This window comes from Choristoneura fumiferana, chromosome 25, assembly GCF_025370935.1.
Source record: "Choristoneura fumiferana chromosome 25, NRCan_CFum_1, whole genome shotgun sequence".
NCBI lineage: Eukaryota > Metazoa > Arthropoda > Insecta > Lepidoptera > Tortricidae > Choristoneura > Choristoneura fumiferana.
In genome coordinates, this window is record NC_133496.1 from 1460747 (window position 1) to 1479997 (window position 19251).

General features: G+C 37.2%; 2 protein-coding genes and 1 long non-coding RNA gene across 6 annotated transcripts in view; 2 read left to right on the forward strand and 1 right to left on the reverse strand.

Annotated features, from left to right (window-relative positions):
- The window catches only part of LOC141442422 (complexin-like), a 362634-nt gene that overhangs the window by 242403 nt on the left and 100980 nt on the right, over window positions 1–19251 (forward strand). For 2 of the 3 annotated variants that reach the window (XM_074107400.1, XM_074107402.1), the window contains exon 2: window positions 3142–3214. In XM_074107400.1, the coding sequence (XP_073963501.1) occupies window positions 3160–3214 (55 nt within the window). In that variant the 5' untranslated portion in view covers window positions 3142–3159. Of the gene's footprint in view, window positions 1–3139; window positions 3215–19251 lie in introns of all 3 variants that reach the window. The other variant, XM_074107401.1, reaches the window with a different exon arrangement.
- Window positions 9787–13211, reverse strand: LOC141442121 (uncharacterized). The gene is made up of 2 exons (XM_074107029.1): window positions 12635–13211; window positions 9787–11488 (listed from the first exon to the last, which is right to left on the reverse strand). The coding sequence occupies exons 1-2, from the start codon at window positions 12746–12748 to the stop codon at window positions 11195–11197; spliced, it is 408 nt and encodes a 135-aa protein (XP_073963130.1). The 5' UTR covers window positions 12749–13211; the 3' UTR covers window positions 9787–11194.
- On the forward strand, window positions 14817–18316 carry LOC141442383 (uncharacterized). Of its 2 annotated transcripts, none has more exons than XR_012452933.1 (3): window positions 14817–14899; window positions 16666–16842; window positions 17469–18316. It is a non-coding gene; the product is annotated as an uncharacterized lncRNA (long non-coding RNA). The 2 variants fall into 2 exon arrangements; XR_012452934.1 differs by lacking the exon at window positions 14817–14899 and adding an exon at window positions 16165–16269.

Below are 19251 nucleotides of genomic sequence, written 5' to 3' on the forward strand. Positions count from 1 at the left end.
ACACACACGCACACACGCACGCACTCGCACGCACACGCACGCACCGCACGCACACGCACACACAGACATTACGCGTAATCCATAGATCTGAAATTCCCGTGGGAATTTCCAAAAATCGTGGTTCTCTTTAAAGGTGCGGTCAAACTGCAGCTTAAAAAACGGTGACGGCACGGAATCGCAGTGACGCATCGTATGAGCACCGTTTTTTTGCATGCTTTCTAAACCGCTGCTTAAAATACGACCAGATGGCCTAGTGGTTCGAGAACCTGTCTACGAAGCTTGAGGTCCCGGGTTCGATTCCCGTGTCGGGGCAGATATTTGTATAAAAAATATGAATGTTTGTTCTCGGGGTATGTATCTATCTATATAATTATATTTTTCCGTTGCTTAGTACCCATAACACAAGCTTTGCTAAGCTTACTTTGGGACTAGGTCAATTGGTGTGAATAATTGTCCCGTGATATTTGTTTATTTATTATTTTATTTATTAATACGCAAACGGTGTGGAATCGTAGTGACGTGCCGTAAACGTCACGACTTTTTTTCGGAATTTTTACGGCACGTCACTGCGATTCCGTGCGGTCACCGTTTTTTAAGTTGCCGTTTGGTCGCACCTTAACGTTGCACTAAAACAGCCGTGGTTTTTTTTAAACTCTAAGACCAGCGGTTGTTAGTTCGAGATATTTATCCCTATCTCGTGGGAATATTGGCACAGAATAAGTCATTGGGATAAAAAGGAGCTTTTGTGTTATTCCAGATGTCTATCTACGAGCCAAATTCTTATGGCTCTTTTAAAAGTCGCATTATCTTTTTCATAAATACCAATACATTTGTACGGAACCCTCGGTAAGCGATTCTGACTTGCACTTAATTGTTTTTAGGGTTCCGTAGTCAACTAGTAACCCTTATAGTTTCGCTACGTCTGTCTATCTGTCTTTCTGTCCGCGGCTATGCTCAGAGACCGTTAGTACTAGAAAGCTGTAATTTGGCATAAATATACATATCAGTCACGCCGACAGTGGTGAAATAAAAAATAATAAAAAAAAGTTTTTTTAGCATACCTCCTATAGATGTAAAGTTAGGGGATTTTTTTTCTCGACTAACCCTATATTGTTGGGTATCGTTGGATAGGTCTTTTAAAACCATTGCGGAGCTGCTAAGACGATTTTTCGATTCAGTGATCTGTTTGCGAAATATTCAACTTTAAAATGCAAAAAGTCGAGCGTCCCCTCTTCTAAAATCTAAGCTACAAGTAGTAATAAGTACTTATATCAAATTTACAAGGAAAATTATAACGGCTAAGATTGTTTGAGAATTAGTAGTAGTTCAAGTAAGAGTAAATAGCAGCCTGAGGTATAAAATATAATTAAACTTGGAAGATTCCGTACACAATACGAAATCCTTAGAAAAATATTACTTGATTTTTTATAATGGCTACGGAACCCTATCTTAGGCGTGTCCGACACGCTCCTGGCCGGTTTTTTGTCAGATTTATACACAATATATTTAAGTCAAATCAAAATGTAAGCATTGACCTCATCTCCACTTTACATCAGGTGAGGTAGGGTCAATCACGGTCAATTTTATGTAAATAAATGTTTTTTTTATTATTTTTTTTTTTTTATTAGACTGGATGGCAAACGAGCAAGTGGGTCTCTTGATGATTAAGATATCACCACCGCCCATAAACATCTGCAACACCAGGGGTATTGCAGATGCGTTGCCAACCTTGAGGCCTAAGATGGGATACCTCAAGTGCCAGTAATTTCACCGGCTGTCTTACTCTCCACGCCGAAACACAACAGTGCAAGCACTGCTGCTTCACGGCAGGATTAGCGAGCAAGATGGTGGTAGCAATCCGGGCGGACCTTGCACAAGGTCCTACCACCTGCAAAACCTGCTTTTTTGTCTACGGAACCCTAAAAATGGCATTATTCGCAACCACCATTAATGCCTCATTCCGAACGTCTTTTACGAATCAAATTCTAAAGTACGTATCATAATTGCCCTGGAAACGGCTTATTGAGTCTTAAAAGCTTAACTACCCTCCTAGTAGAACCGACTGAGTCGATTGATCACTTTTTAATCGAGTCGATCCCTCGAGCGTCGGATTTAGAGAATTGAGCGCCAATGTATTATTTGAACGGAATCCAGGTAACTGGTTCGGTACTGAATGGCCAATTGTGGACTTAACACAATACATAATTGGCGGCCCGTCCGTCTGTTCATACCTACCGGGTGTGGCCTGTAATATGAGCAAATAATTAAAACATAGATCATACTCCTTAAAATCGAGCGTCCCCCCCCCCCTCTAAAATCTAAACCGGTGGTGGAAAAATTTGAAAAATTCAGGATGGTAGTAAGTATAACAAAATTACTAGGAAAACTATAACGGTTAAGTTTTCTTGAGAATTATTAGTAGTTTAAGAGTAAATAGCAGCCTAAGGTATAAAACATACCTAAACTTGGAATATTCCGTACAAAATACGAAGTCCTTAGAAAAATATTACTTTTTTTTTTCGTAATGGCTACGGAACCCTATTTCGGGCGTGTCCGACACGCTCTTGGCCGGTTTTTTTTAGCTGTGTGTGTAATCATCTGACAGCTATCTGTATAGGTGGTGCCACCAGAGTTGAGGTCACGCACACAAGAACATGTCAATGACAGCGGGATTTTGACATTCACTCGTTCATTTAATTCATTCTTCTTTTATGCAATGAATTTGCGAGATTTTCAACTTATCTTAGTTGCTTAGGTTATTATAGATATATGGCCGTTTATAGTTTTATTTTGACACTAGCTTTTGCCCGCGGCTTCGGCCGTGTGGAATTCGGTTATCGCGCGCTGTTCTCTCGGGAACTGTGCGCTTTTTCCGGGATAAAAAGTACCTATGCTAAAAATCAAGACGGACAAACATATAAACATGCACACGCATTAATAATATCAGTATGGATACTACTACAAAATCATCGGTGCGCGAGTTGGATGCTCACTCAATTTTTAGGGTTCCGTAGCCAAAATGGCAAAAACGGAACCCTTATTACAATAATTATCTACGAGTCCATCGATGTAAGCACGTCTTTAAGCTGATGATGATGATGATGATGATTGAGAGATTTACGTAGTCCCTTGTTGTTTCAGTTTCGCGACTAAACCAAGATGGCGGCGTTCGTAGCCAAGCAGATGGTGGGCAATAAGCTTAGCGCCGTGAAAGGTAAGATAAGTTAAGATAACTCAAAAGTTAAGATAAGTTAAGATAACTCAAAGGTAAGATAAGTAAAAATAACTCAAAAGGTAAGATAAGTTAAAACAACTCAAAAGGCCACTAGACTATTGTCTTGGAGAAATAAATTAACTTCATTTAACCTTTTAAGACAAATATTCGAGCGTTTTGACCGCGCGGTCAAACGTCATTAGCGTCCCGCGTTTATATAACACAACGGAAAGACAAGTCACAAGAATTTTAATCACGCTTAATTCAGCATCTGTATTGTCTTCAATTTTCGTAAGAAAACAACCCTGGGCATTACCTCTTTTAATAACACCTGCGAAGATACCAATGACAAAAAAACGCTGCAAAAACGCTGAATATTCACCCGTTAAACGTTTTCTTAAAGTATTCAAAAGTAATACGTCGTATAATCAGACTTTGGCAAATACCATGCACTTTTTGAATTTGTTTAATTATTTTTGTAACGAAATAGATTAAAATAATTTTCTAACAATAGTTATTTGTGTCACAAGGGAGCAAAATAGTGTATTTATGACGAGGGCGTACATTGAATCCAGAATGTAGCGAAGGATTCTGAAATAGAATTCTGAGCGTAGCGAGGGATTCTAAAGTAGAATCCTGAGCGTAATGAGGGATTCAAGTGTTAACGCCCAAGATGAAAATAGTTTTGCTCCCGAGTGGCTTATACAACTTTTCACACCGAGCATTAAGAAACTTTAAAAAATTATAATTCTTATATTATTAAAGAACAACCAGCATAGAAAAATGGCAACTGTAAAAAATGGCATTTGCAATAAAACACTTAGAAAAGCCTTGAACAGAAAAGTTGCACTTTGCTCCCTCTCGTCAGGGAGGAAAAGTTACTTTTCTGAAGGAGAGGTGTGAAAAAAGTATTGAAATCTCAGAATTCCCATTTCCCACTTCCACTTTTCCCACTAATATAATAAATGAAAAAGTCTGTTTGTTTTTTATTTGTTTACTTCATCAAGTCCAAACCGCTGAACTGATTTAGATGAAATTCGGTATACAGATAGTTTGAGTCCCGGGAAAGGACATAGGACAGTTTTTATCCAGGAAAAATGCATAGTTCCCGCGGGATAACGATGATAACGAAATTCTACGCGGGCGGAGTCGCGGGTAACGGCTAGTACATGATAATAATAAGTGCTTTTATAACAGTACATTCATAGTTATTCTGTAGAAGGCGATTGCGGATGTATGCTTTCTTTTATCCATGTTTTGTTTTTGTTGATAAGTGACTTCTCACAACTTTAACATGATGTCGGGACTTAACGTGAGAGTCTGTCTATTTTGTTCTTTATAAAGGACGCCGGGAAAGCAACAGTACACTAAGGTTACACAATTTCCAAAAAAAAAAAGCTTAATTTTTTGTCGCCAAGCGTGTTCCCCAGCGTCCCTCCCTAAATTCAAGCTTGTCAAACCAAACTTTTCAGGATATACTTTCTCACTTTATCTAAAAAACCTCTTTTAGTATTTCCCACGCCATCGGCTTGCCGTGTCACAACACCGATTTGGCCAATGATACGTCGTGATTTAAGCGACGGATAAGTTTTAGATAACTTATCTTTTAGAATTCCCTTCGTTATTTTGCGGAATTCAATATCGTATTTCGTGTTTTTCGCAAGATTTTATGATGAAATGTAACGAGATTCTTCGCGCTTGCGGTGATACTGTTTTTGCTAGTTCAGCCAATGCTATTACGACAAACGAGCTGCGTATAAAGTAAGCAACACTTAGTTTAAATATTATATGAATGCTTTGTATGAAAAAGTTTTTTTTTCGCGGCCACCCAACCGGCCTATGATTTTCTAGCTCAATTGATATTGATATTGACATTGGCATATATTAAAATGCATTAAAAGATTCTTTACATTTGAAAATAATAATAATAATAATAAAATTCTTTTACCACATTCTCCACCACAGGATATACAGTTCTTACAGTAACAAGTAATGATAATAATGCATAGGTACAAAATTGTGCGGTGGAGACTAGTGCCCGAACTAGGGGAGACCTATGATTGGTTATTTGGAGTCTTTTGTATTTTTTTATTTCAACTCCAAATTTGTTACTTTTACGGGTATCCCGTGAAACCATATCGAAAATACAAACTGAGACATGGATGCACAGAAAACCAGAAAAAGAGACCAGCGCTGGAATCGAACCCAGGTCTCAGCAATCCGTGCTGCGTGCTATAACCCTACACACGCTGGACAGGAATTTAGACACGAATTTTTCCTATGCATACATATCTCAGGTTGCTTATTTCTACTACGCTACTATATGCAGCAGCACTAGCGACATCTATATTTTTCGCTCTCATCAAGAAAAATTTTTTTTCGGAACCAACCGCTACCCAGACAATTGAGATATTGCATTGGCATATATTCCTGCATTAAAAGATTCTTTACATTTGAAAATAATAATAATAATAAAATTCTTTTATTAACTCCACCACAGGATATACAGTTCTTACAGTAACAAGTAATGATAATAATATGCATAGGTACAAAATTGTGCGGTGGAGACTGGTGCCCGAACTAGGGGAGACCTGTATGTCAGGTCACCAGGTCTCCAACCCTCAAACAACTGTAACAACAGATTAGGAGAGCAAAGACAAAATTATAGAAACAATAGTATCCCTACATATCCCATTAAGACTAGCAATACAAAAAAGATATAATCAACTACAGATGTTTATGTACCACGAACATGTGTGGGCATAGGTGTGTATGTGTGTGTGTGTGTGTGCACTACTGGTGATGCTCATGTATTTTTCGTAATTCATAATATTCATATTATGTGCAAAATTACATTTTTTTTATGGAATAGGGCGCAAACGAGCAAACGGATCGCCTGAGTAACTGAACTGAGCTAAGTTTACCACCGACTTTACGGTGACGGAAAATATAGTGAGAAAATATATGCGCAACCCCTGTGAAGTTTGTCAATTTCCATGGAAATACGGCTCAAACTTTCTCATTCTAAGAGGAGAAGACGCACGCTTTGTTGTGCCAGATTTTGATGCTGGTGACTGTACAATTACACAGATGTATGTACCATCAGCCAAATATGTGGTCTACCACCCTAAGGTTGATAATCGTTTGCATGTCATAAAACAATAATGCCAATAGACGTGTGTGTCAACTTGAAAGTTCGACTTTAGCGACATATTCATTTAATAAGAACTTGTTTAAAAATTGATAGACCACTTATTTGGCTGGTGGTACATCAGATGTTAGCTGCAGAGAAAGGGTAAGGGGGGTAAGGGGGGGGGGGGGGTAACGGTGGTAAGTATGGATACCGCCATTACTGGGGGTACCTTTTCTTTCCCGCTGACTAGGTCCTAGGACTGTAAAGTCAACGTCATAAATAAGTGATCACTTTTGTACCTTGTCACTTTAACGTCATGTGTGAAAAGCCATACGAAACTGCGTAACGACTGAAAGCGACAAGGTACAGAAATGATCACTTATTTATGACGTTATTAGTTCATTACCCGACTGCCCAAAGGAGTGACATAGGGTATATAATATTTCAATATGGCGTCTGCGAAAAAAAATATGGCGAAGGAATAAAAAAAATCTTTTGTATTGTAACAATATGGGAATCAAATGAAAGCTAATAATTAGCCCATTCTAAATATATAAAGGTCATAATACTTTTAATCTACTATTTTTACAGAAATATCTAAAAAGTATAAAATAAAAAACTAAAAGGAAGAAAATAAGTATAGTGGTCTAGAACTCTATCAAGCAGCTCATTTAAGGTTCAACAGTCGGGACCCATTCAAATCGTAACCAGCTCGAAAAAAACCTTCGTAATGGGTCCAGACTGTTGAACCTTAAATGAGCTTCTTGATAGAGTTATAGACCACTAGACTTATTTTCTTCCTTTTAGTTTTTAAGGCAGTTGTGTTTTTAATTTTTTAAATTTAATGTTTTTTATTTATGTACGAAATCATTTCTGTCTGATTTGAAACGGAGAGCTCCCGCTCGCGCCTCGCGCTCCTCGATCAAATATGTTAAACCGGGATATAATATTATATTATACTGCATGCTGAATGTCAAGTAAGTCATAAAGATCTTTATGATACGCGCGTGGCACTTCGTGGCATTCCATTTAGCGCACTTTATTTTTATGCGCTGCTCCGTATACCTCATTATAACCAAATGTATGTACTGGAAATTATGTTTTAGGATAACATTCTGGCAGAAGGAAGCACTTGAGAGTTGAGAATGTAAAAAAATCTACTACCACCGGATCGGAAAAACGTCTGTTGAAAAGAATCCAGCAAGAAACTCAACGAGGAATATAGGTATATATATTTTAAACGGATTTACATCACAAGTACCTATTTAAGACAACTACATTTTTTTACATTTAATTAACAATGAAACGCACGCATAGCTTTAAAAATCAAGTAAATATGGTGTAAAAGTAGGTATAAATAACATAACAGATCTGTTAAAAAAATATTGTTGAGATTCTTGCTGGGTTCTTCCCAACAGTGATTTTTTTCTAATCAGTGATATATTTTTTGATATTCATAAGTGCTTTTTTGTTAGCCAAAACTGAGTAAAGATTTTGACTTTGAATTTTTGACTTTTTTATATAATTTATAATAAACCAGCTGGGTACCGTGCAACGACTAACCGATAGTGTCTTTTTCAACCTCGATTTTGGCGGCATCATCCATAGTATCGATGGAGCTATTTTTTTTATTGGTAACGCACCAGCAAACCCAATGCTGTTGTCTCCATAGACAACTTTCAGTCGGCTTTAGCTCATAATTCTTATGTAAAAAGACCTAAGTATTTATCTTAAATTTTAATTTTTCAAAGCACAATACCAAACACACAAACATTATACTAATAGATATGAAGCTACCGTCGCGTTCCCAAGAGGGACTTCCGAATAATGAAAAAGCTGTTTTGTCCGCTAACAAAGCTTTAAGCTTTGTGAAAACGGGATGGAATGGCGTTTCCCGACATCGCTCAGATTTCCCACGGGATAGTTTAAAAGAAGCTTGTCCTGAAATGATTCAATGCGTTAATCCGGCTAATGAGTAGCCGACTGCGACAAGGATTTGAGATGTTATGCATTTTCTTTTCTCTTATGATAAACTGGCAGATCTTGACGGCGATGGAAGGATGAACTGGACTACTTCTTGAAGGACAGACCCTGTATACAAGTACATGAAACATGTCGGCGGCCGATCGTAAAATCCGCCAGATCACGAAATTCCTAGGCCTAAAAGTTGGCCAGGCATAATCACGATGCCTGAGTAACAATACGGCAGATCGATTAGAGCAACGCATTCGTCGATATTCCTAGCTCTATACCGGGCACATCGTGATATGCCGAAAAAAAGGAAAATTTAGGTATGACGAGCGAAGCAAGGTTAGTATGAATTGTGACCACAACGCACGAGCAGAGCGAGCAAAGCGAGCATGTCGCGGCAGCGGCCGGCGAAGTGCCAGAACCGATATGGCGACGTTTCATGATATGCCTAGGAATTTTATGATCTGCCTAAACTGGCCAAATCATGAAATGGCGGCGTTCCATGATATGCCTAGGATGATCTGCCTAAACGTCACTAAGCAAATCGTTAAACGGTGAGTTTTTAACGATATGGCGGATGTCTCCTAGCCAACTCATGAAATGGCGCCATTTCACGATATGCCTAGGAATTTCGTGATCTGGCGGATTTAAGATTGGCCGCCGACAAACACATGTAGTGCATGAAACTCGACGTCATGATTTATCTCAAACATGCAAAAACGGGAATTTAATTGAACTTTTGTAATAAATCCTACAGTCTTTCGAGTCGGAAATAAAAAGTTGTGGTAAATTTGCAATTTTCATCATTTTGCGAAGGTTAAAAAAATATTGATTTCTTGTCAAAATTAATATCGCAAAAGTTTTAAATTGGGTTTATTCATATTATTTCTATAGTTACTCGTACATTTTTACGAAAATATTTACAACATCGCTAACATACTTAATTATTCAAAGAAGATACACAGATCACTCACGTATTCATAGCAGAGCTTGATTATCCGTTAAAGCTTGATAAGGAACCACGAAATGGCTCGAAACATGTAGACCATTACTCGGCTATACGATTACTTATGTGACCCGTATATCTTATTTGAATACAATCAAATTAAGATAAAATTTACAAAATATCATTGTTCCACTATAAAATAAAATATGTATTATAGTCTACTGAACTTTAGTAGACTTAAAGACTATTATTGGAAGCACATTATTATTATTATACTTTTTAAATTACTTGAGAATACTGTTAACTATACGTTTATTTTATTGTGGACTATTTAATCTGGATAATAAAGATATCTACAAAAAGTATACTTAATTCAGTAAATCTTTGTGTTCAATTAATCACAAAAATCATTGTTAACACATACTTATTTTAAGAATCAGTCAATTTCGGTGGAATTATTTTATTGCATTTTTTGTACTTACTTACTTTTCAAAAATAAATATTAATATATTATGAAAAATAAAAAATCAAGAAAAAGAGTCGTCAAAAAGAAAATTTAGTGTCATTAAAATATAAATAACTTGAATGATTAACCTATTACAAAGTGGGTAACAAAATAATTTCAGTTTAAGAATAAAAATATATATAAAAAATAATATACTTATATGAAAATATAGTCTTTACAAAAGTAAGAAAGTAATATAGTGAAGAGTTGATTATGCTACCATTAAAAGTGCAAAAAGACATAAAAAGAGTATTTGAGATAAGTACTACATTGTTGAATCTTTTGGACAGTTGTACTCAATCATTATGACATCTTGCACTAAGATAATGCCTTTTTTCAATATATGAAATAATACCATTTTTGGTAGTTGGTACCTACTTAAATTTGGGTAGGTATACCCAATGGTTAGGTTATAAGAATAAAAGAAACGAAAAAGAAGCTCCGAGCTTTGCGGCAGTACCTTTGTTACCATTTATTTTCGACGCGTTAATAATTCTTTAAAACTTTTTTACATAAATATAAAATCATTGGGTATACGGTATATTGAACATATTCAATAATATTATAATTATTATGAAATTGCGTATAACGATAAACGAAGATGTGGTCTATTTCCTAGTACTTAGATACCCATTATTAACTCTTGATTTAAAGCAGCGAATGTAACTCTAAATTGGATGGCCAAGTTAGGTTCCAGTAAACTGCGCGTAATGAATTTAAAGCATGAAGAAAAATATCTGTACCTTATACAGCTACAGATACAGCTCGAATAATATCAAAGTTGAAATGCCAGTGTGCTGGTCTCCTTAGGTAGACCTACGGACAACAGCGCCAGAGTTGCGAGCAACTGGTGGATACCGATGACAACTTTTATTGTGGCATTGAGTGAATGTCCGTGTCCAGTTTTAAAATAAAATAGGATAGATTTATCTCTCCTCGTGGGTGCCGTAAAAGACGACTGAGGGGCCTGATGTAAGAGTGGACAGCAAGACTCCATTGCCAACTATGAACTCCTGAACTCCTGACTCCAGTTCTGCGTTGTGGAAGACAAGGGGAAATCACACTTTTTTCCCAAGAAAGTCGTCATGAAGGTTCACCACTGATCCTTAGCCAATGATCACGCCCACAGTCATGTCACGACTGCAACGACTTAAGTCGCATTCACATTTGTCTGTCGTGTTGTGTTGTGATGCTCTCTGTCTCTCTCACTATCTATAGCTTTGATGCGACACTTAGACAAGCCGTCACAACACACTGCATCAGATAAATGTGAACGTAACCATATAAAATGTATGAAACCGATACCGTTCTGATGCGTCACGACAACACGACAGATAATTGTGAATGCTGTTTTAGATACAGAAAGGGTGGGCATGTTCCTGTTGATGATAATGCCGATATTATTTGCATTTGTTTACGAACTATTTAAACTACATCCATAGAATATTCCTTATTATGGAACAAGCTGATGAGAACCTTCTTTCTCATTCCGCACATATCTTGACTATATTCCTTCTTGTCGCACTCGATGTATGCCCTCTTGAACCGCTCGCTTCCATCTGGGACCAGGAATTGTTTTCTCTTCCTGCACTTCTTGGCGCGATCCTCTTGGGTCATAGTGGAAGGGTTTTCTTTTGGTTCTGGTTGCATGGGAGAATGGAACAGCTTCTTGCTTACTGGCTGTAGGTTTTTACTGCGCACTGGCGAGTCTGTCTCCATCTGTAAACGGCAATAATATCTTCTTGTAGTAGGTATAAACAATAAGACTAATATAAAATAAGATCTATCCCTTTATATTAACTTATATAGGGAAGAGCCTTAAATATCTCGAAGTAAATGAACTATAAGTAAACAATTACTTCTGTCACTCGCGATCTTACGTTAGAATATAATTAGCATACCTGCAAGGCTACTACGAAACTCGAAACTCGAAGTTCGTATCGTACCGTCCCTCTCGCTCTCGTATTAAATAGTACAAGTGTCAGAGGGACCGTACGACATGAACAATGAGTTTCGAGTTTCGTAGTAGCCCTGCTGTATTTTCTATGGTAAGGTCGCTGGTGAGCGAAATAATTGTTTCATATCTCGGAGTCTTAACAAATTTCGTATTTATTGTTAATCCACTATCTCGGGTGTCCGTTTGGGCAGTTAAATTGAGAGGGGATTAGGTAGGTATGAAATTCCAGCAATTATAACAATGAATCATTACCTGGGTTACTCTTATCGAACCCATGAACATAATACAGGAACGTTTTTTCCATCAAGGTTCGATCAGGTAGCACACAGGTAACACAATTTAAAAACAATAGCCTGGGAATCCTTCCTTCCACATGTTTTTCAAGTTATTAGGAGAGTGAAAAAAACATAAATGGTTTCCTAAAACACCATGGCCTGACTCAAGGATATTAACGTGTAAAGATGTAGCCAAATAAATACACGCATTAAAAAAGTATGGATACTCTAGAAAAGTTTGATGTTTTGACTCAGTAATAGTATGCATATATTTGAAAACCCAAGGCCATCAGCATCATCAAATTGAAAATGATTCATTTTAATTGATCGGGCAAGTAGGTATACATGCTTATTGTGCTTGTTATACGCAAAAATGTATCAAGCACTATTCACACGTGTTGTGGTACATTTTTGATCGTCGAATTGCTTGAGATAATAATGCAGTTGGACATTAAATAAAAATTAGATGAAAACAAAAACAAACAGGTAGCGAATTCCTAAATGACACACGCACAACTAGCCTAAATCACAGCAATTAAAAACATTATGTAACTTATAAAGCAATAGAGGTACTAATGAAAAAGGTAAGAGATAGAGAACTAGTTTAGTTTATATTCTTCTATAGAAGCTTACCATTTCGGTATCTGATGCGAATTCTTCAGTCTGTACAATTATGTTGTTCCTTATGAGCACAGTTAAGTTTTCGCGACTTATCGTGTTCACCGGAGTTGACATAGTAGTCTCCATCTTCAAGAGTTACCTTTGTATTTTCTTGAATATACTCTGTTCTTTTAGCTTCTTGGATCACTAAATTTGCTTGGAAATTTATGTAATGTAATGTAAATATTCAAATTTTAAAATTCTTCTTAACTCAGTCCCAGAAGATGATTGGTTCAATCCAATATCAAAACTACCTTTTTATTTAAATTTTGACATGACAGCGTTGTTTACTTATTTTTTCAGACATTGACACTATATTGATTTGGAATTCACGCTTGTAAATATTACAGATTAAGTATTTTTTTAATTTTATTCTTATTCCACAATATATCGCTGGTTAAAATGTCCTTTTCACTACTCACAGTTTCTTTAATTTTAAACATACATACATTTTATACACTTGATTCGCCATTATTTTTATTTTTGTGGAAGACTTGAGAAGCGGGTTATAATGTGTTTCCCACTCGGCGCTTACGCAGGTACTGAGATACAAACCACGGCTCGGCGGGAACGAGACAGTAGGAACGATGACACGGCGTGTGTTGCTATACACTGCGTATTTTTCAACAACCACTGGGTGGTAGGCATTTTGATCGCGCAATGAACAGTGAATCATCTGTAGTGACGCAGATTGGATATAGTTACATAGTAGCATAGTAATACAGTACAGGATATCGGGATTTGACCGCTACTCACTGTCGCTATACGCGTCCTTGTCTTACTGTATTGGTGTATGAGTGACGGAGCTAGCGCCAGCAGGTAGCAGGTCTTTTTGCAACCTGTTCAGCGTGATGTATGGAAGACGACGCTTATCGTGTCCCTTTCTTTTTGTAAGGTAGTGAAAAGGAAAAGAATTATTCGCTAACATTGGTAACGGCATTTTTTTAACTTATACCTACTTAGTGATTAAAGACAAATCACTAAAAGGCACTGGAGGAGAGGCCCTTAGTCAAGAAAACCATTTGCGAATAAATACCTATAGCTACTTTAGGTAAAACATTATCTGACTCATAAACGTTATCACTATCAAATAAGAGATGAGGGTATATAGGTAATTATAATCATAAAACCTGATATTATTACTATAAAAAATAAACAACATCCAGAACATGGTTAGTAATAACTTAATATGACATCGTATGACCTGGGGTAAGTTTATTTATACCTACCAGATATGTCATCATTTACGAGTAAATTAAAAGAGCCTCCACACTCGCGTGTGAGTCAGTACGTAAAATAGTAGGCTAATCCGAAGTTCAAAAGAAAAGTGCATATCGTACCGTCCCACCTACTCTCGTGCTAAATATTATTAGAGTGAGCGGGACAGATTGAAACGAAATTCTAATTTCGAACTTCGTAGTAGAGTTGTGCGCGTGCGTGCGTATAAATATACATTTCACGTGAGTCGTCCGCAAGACGTGTTCTTTAAATACATATTTGAACTATCTGTACTAAGTACAAGGCCAGGGAGGCAAAATTATGAGGCCACGAACTGAACGCTTTTCTCTGTTCATTCTCATACAGTGGTTATCTGGCTTCAGAAGTAATGAAGAAAGAAAACGTCCAGAGGCCACATTCTGTAACGCGCTGACGTTTGCGATCGCATTAACCTTCTCTTTCTACCCTCACCTATACAGTGTGACATAAGGAGGTTGTGAAAAAGAATATAATTTCAAGTTCCAAGACAATGATGCCTCATTCCGCGAGCTCATAGCGTCAGCAATCACGCACTTATCAAACCTTGCCCTGTGGATCCCTTCCTAGTCACGGGACAAAAACCCACTGTAATCTACATAAAGAATATATGAATCGGACTACACTCATGGATCGCGCGTGGCCCAGCAGGGCTACTACGAAACTCGAAGTTCGTGTCGTGCGGTCCCTCTGACACATACTATTTAATACGAGAGCGAGAGGGACTGTACGATACGAACTTCTAGTTTCGAGTTTCGTAGTAGCCCTGCAGACTTCGATGCATCGCGCGCGAATGTGGTGGGTCCATAACGGCTGTTCTAGAACATTTCAATTTGTTTACGTTGGTATATTTAAATACAGGAGCAGTGGGGTACCCGAAGCATTCGTTTCTTGGAAATTACAGAGGACATAACGAAGATTGTTCATAATTAATTATTTAATCTCACTATTCCTAGTATAATTATCTAGGTGTTGAAGCAAAAGGTGAGTTTTATGTTTATTCTTGCTCTTTTTAAAGTGATTCTAATATTTCACTGTTGTTTAAAAATAAATCATTTGACTTCTGAAATATCAGTGCAATTCGCGCTAGTTGAAATGAAATAAAAATCTGTTTAGTATATAAAAATTCTCTTGTTTTCCGAAAATTCAAATAAACATGTTAAATTAAATGTCAGATTTGTAATTGTTTAATGCTTCAGCCGAAATAAGCATATATCAAAAATGGGTATAATAATAGCCATGATTTTTATTTAAATTGTAATAATTAAAATCACTCGCAATCATGACTATATTTTAATTTTGGCATTATGATGTTATTTAGATTGCCTTATCTAATTCAAGTTCAAAACAGTCAATTTAGCAAAACAAAGACCAGATGATTCTAGACATCCAAAGACTGTTAAAAACTAATAAACTGATTTGAATAAAACGTGTTGAAGAAATCATTACAAATTCCCTTATTTACTTCAGACTTTAAATAGTCGGACGTTTGGTGTACCCTCAATGCACAAAAATAAATAAATATTATAAACCTAAACTATTATTTACAAATAAACTAATTCGAATAATCGATTATCGGACAGCCAAGTTGTTAGAGAACCTAACTATGAAGCTTGAGCTCCCGGGTTCGATCCCGGTCGGGGCAGATATTTTTTTTTTTTATTCGACTAGATGGAAAACGAGCAAGTGGGTCTCCTGATGGTAAGAGATCACCACCGCCCATAAACATCTGCAACACCAGGGGTATTGCAGACGCGTTGCTAACCTAGAGGCCTAAGATGGGATACCTCACGTGCCAGTAATTTCACCGGCTGTCTTACTCTCCACGCCGAAACACAACAGTGCAAGCACTGCTGCTTCACGGCAGGATTAGCGAGCAAGATGGTGGTAGCAATCCGGGCGGACCTTGCACAAGGTCCTACCACCTGCAAAATTTATAGTGCATTCAATAATACAAATATACGATATACTACAAAGTCTACTGACACTGGCTTAAAAAGTTTGTTTCAAATCTTGCAAGTTAATTTTGATTCAACTTTAGTGCTCGTATACATAAGTAGATTAGGATGACAAATGCCTACAGTCAACCAAAAGTAGGTAGTCACTGAAAAAAAATTGTAATAATAATGAGATTTTTAACAAACCTTATTGAAAAATTAAACCGCCAAAAAAGCAGAAAAACAAAAATAAACCTTTTTTTATTTAACCTTAATAGGAATGGGCCTGCTCGTATAGTCGTCTACCTCACCTACATACTATATAATGGCTTCAATCACTCTTGCTGGCTCGTGCTGAGGCACCGACTTCAAACTAGTACCTAGATAAAGGTTAAATAGGAGAGAAAGGAGAAAAAGGTTTATTGTTTTTTGCTTTTCAGTTTTTTCGACTGTTTCATTTTCATGTTAAAAAGTTTTTATTTTACACTTTGTCCCGCCCTTCGGGTAATTTTGTTCCAAAATTCAAAGTCAAAATATCTTTATTCAGTTTAGGCTATAACACGCACTTATGAATGTCAAAAAACATCTACCACCCGTTCGGAAAAACCTCTGTTCAGAAGAATCCGGCAAGAAACTCCTAACTCCAAATTTATATAATACCAACTTCAAGGTACAAGGTACCTACTCAATATAAAAATAATTATCAAAATGGGATTACTCTGTAAAAAGTTATACGTGGTCATAATACGCGTCGAGTTGAGAACCTCCTCTGTTTTTTTTTTCGTCCGTTAATAAAAGTATCTTCCTTTTCAGATACCCGTTCTTCAAATTGACTAGAGTCTGCTAAGTCATTATTTACTTCAACTAGTTTTAATGGAGAGAATACGGCTGATGTCTTTACCTTTACCTCCACTTTTAAAACATGAGATCAATATCATTTTGCTAAACTCTCAAATGAAAACATAGAATGTCAGTGCGTTAACAATATTGGTAAGTTAATTTTTATTTAATTCAGAACTTTTAAATACAGACTTTCAGTGTTATGACTGAATAGCCTAGTGTAGTTAGGGCACTTGATTGATGAAACCTAGGTTATATCCCCGGTCGAACACGAAAATAATGTAATAAAATAAAACTTAGGTACATTTTTCGCATGTCCACCCCAAAATTTTAAAACAAAAGAAAATCATTCTCTTATTCGTGTTCAAAGATCATAAAAAAAACAAAGAACTAACGATTAACATAATACGGTATAATATCGTCAATAATATCTATCGATTGCGAAACTGAAGTGGCAATGGGCGGGGCACATTGCTCGCAGGACTGATGGCCGATGGGGTCAGAAGGTTCTCGAATGGCGTCCGCGGACCGGGAGACGAGCTGTCGGTAGGCCTCCAACAAGATGGAGCGACGACCTGGTTAAGATCGCGGGATCGCGGTGGATGCGAAAAGCACAAGACCGTTCTGAGTGGAGAGCCTTGGGGCCTTGGGGTGAGCCTTCAGCTGACATGATGATGATCTATCGATTGAGCTATACCTTAAGAATTGAGTATTGATTAACATCTTAGGCCAATCTCATCAAGGTGTAAGTTAACGACTTATTTCTGCTATTCCAGCTGGCTTTACCCATCATGCGTCGCGGAATGAGGTGGCAGAAGTGACGTGAAGCTTGGAAATATTCTTGAAAGGCAGAATTCCAGGCCATAGAATGCTGTGCAAGTAAAACTGGCGAGAGATTTCAAACTTATAAAGAAACTGAAACTTGACGTTCTCCATTTTCTTAGAGAAACATCATCTGATAAGGAAAATCTGTATATTTAGTTGTTTTAAATAGCGTTTCCGATTTTTGTATTTTAGCTGTAAGACTTGGACGGCCTAAGATACAAGCAAGAAGTAGTCGTTTCTGGAGACTTGAAACCACACAGACTCACTGTTTAAATCAGCGATGAACTGCTCATCAATTTGGTTGAAGATGTTAGCCTTGCAGTACCTTCCCCCAAGCATCCAACTACATCGTTATTTCCACATCACCAAGATTATTTGTGTTTTTTTTTCTGTAACATTCCTCTATCTTGATTGGATAATCGATCGGTTTATTTTTTATATTTTCCCAATGTGTTACTTGCGCCCAGTTTGTTTAAAATTTGAATAGATTGCTCCATTTTGATTTTAAAGATGATTAGCTGTTCTATCTTAAAAGAGCTGCTGCGTTATGGTTGATGACGTCAGGCAGCAACACCATCCCCCAACCATTAACCACAATCATTACTTCCACATCACCAGGTTTATTTGTGATTTTTTCCGTAACATTCCTTTATCTTGATCGGATAATCGATAGGAATGTGTTTTAAATTTTCCCAATGTGTTACTATTGCGCTCAGTGTTTACAATTTCAATAGACCGCTCCATTTTGATTTTAAAGATGATTAGCTGTTCTATCTTAAAAGAGCTGCTGCGTTATGGTGGACGTCAGGCAGCACCATCCCTCAACCATTAGCCACAATCATTACTTCCACATAACCAGGTTTATCTGTGTTTTTTTTGTGATATCTCTTTATCTTGGTCGGATAATTGATCGGAATATGTTTTAAATTTTCCCAATGGGTTACTTTTGCGCTCAATTTTTTTTTTAAATTTTAATAGACCGCTCCCATTATGATTTTAAAGATGATTACCTGTTATATCCTAAAAGAGCTGCTGCGTTATGATTGAAGATGTCAGGAAGTATCATCATCCCCCAACCATTAGCCACAATCATTATTTCCACTTCACTAGGTTTATTTGTTTTTTTTTCTGTAACATCTCTTTATCTTGATCATAATCGATAGGAATGTGTTTTAAATTTTCCCAATGTGTTACTATTGCGCTCAGTGTTTACAATTTCAATAGACCGCTCCATTTTGATTTTAAAGATGATTAGCTGTTCTATCTTAAAAGAGCTGCTGCGTTATGGTGGAAAACGTCAGGCAGCACCATCCCTCAACCATTAACCACAATTATTACTTTCACTTCACAAATAAATTTGTGTTTTTTTTTTCTGTAACATTCCGTTATTTGGATCGGATCATCGATAGAGATTATGTTTTAAATTCTTACAATGGGTTTTACAGTTTGTTTAAAATTGAATAGGCCGCTCCCATTTTCCAAATGGATGGCTTTTGACCCCAGTTTGTTCAATATTTTAAAAGAACGGCGACACTGGTGCTTGTGTTAAATTTTACCCGACTGCCCGAAGCAGGCTTATGTTTTTTTGTCTAAAGCATTCTCTAATCAGGCAGTAGGATGGTGGACGGTGGTGGGAAGGATAACGCGTCCTATACTGCCGCGCTCGCCAACCGGCAGCCCCCCCAGGATGTCCCGACTCCATACCGCCATCCGTACACCGTCCGCAACCGTCTA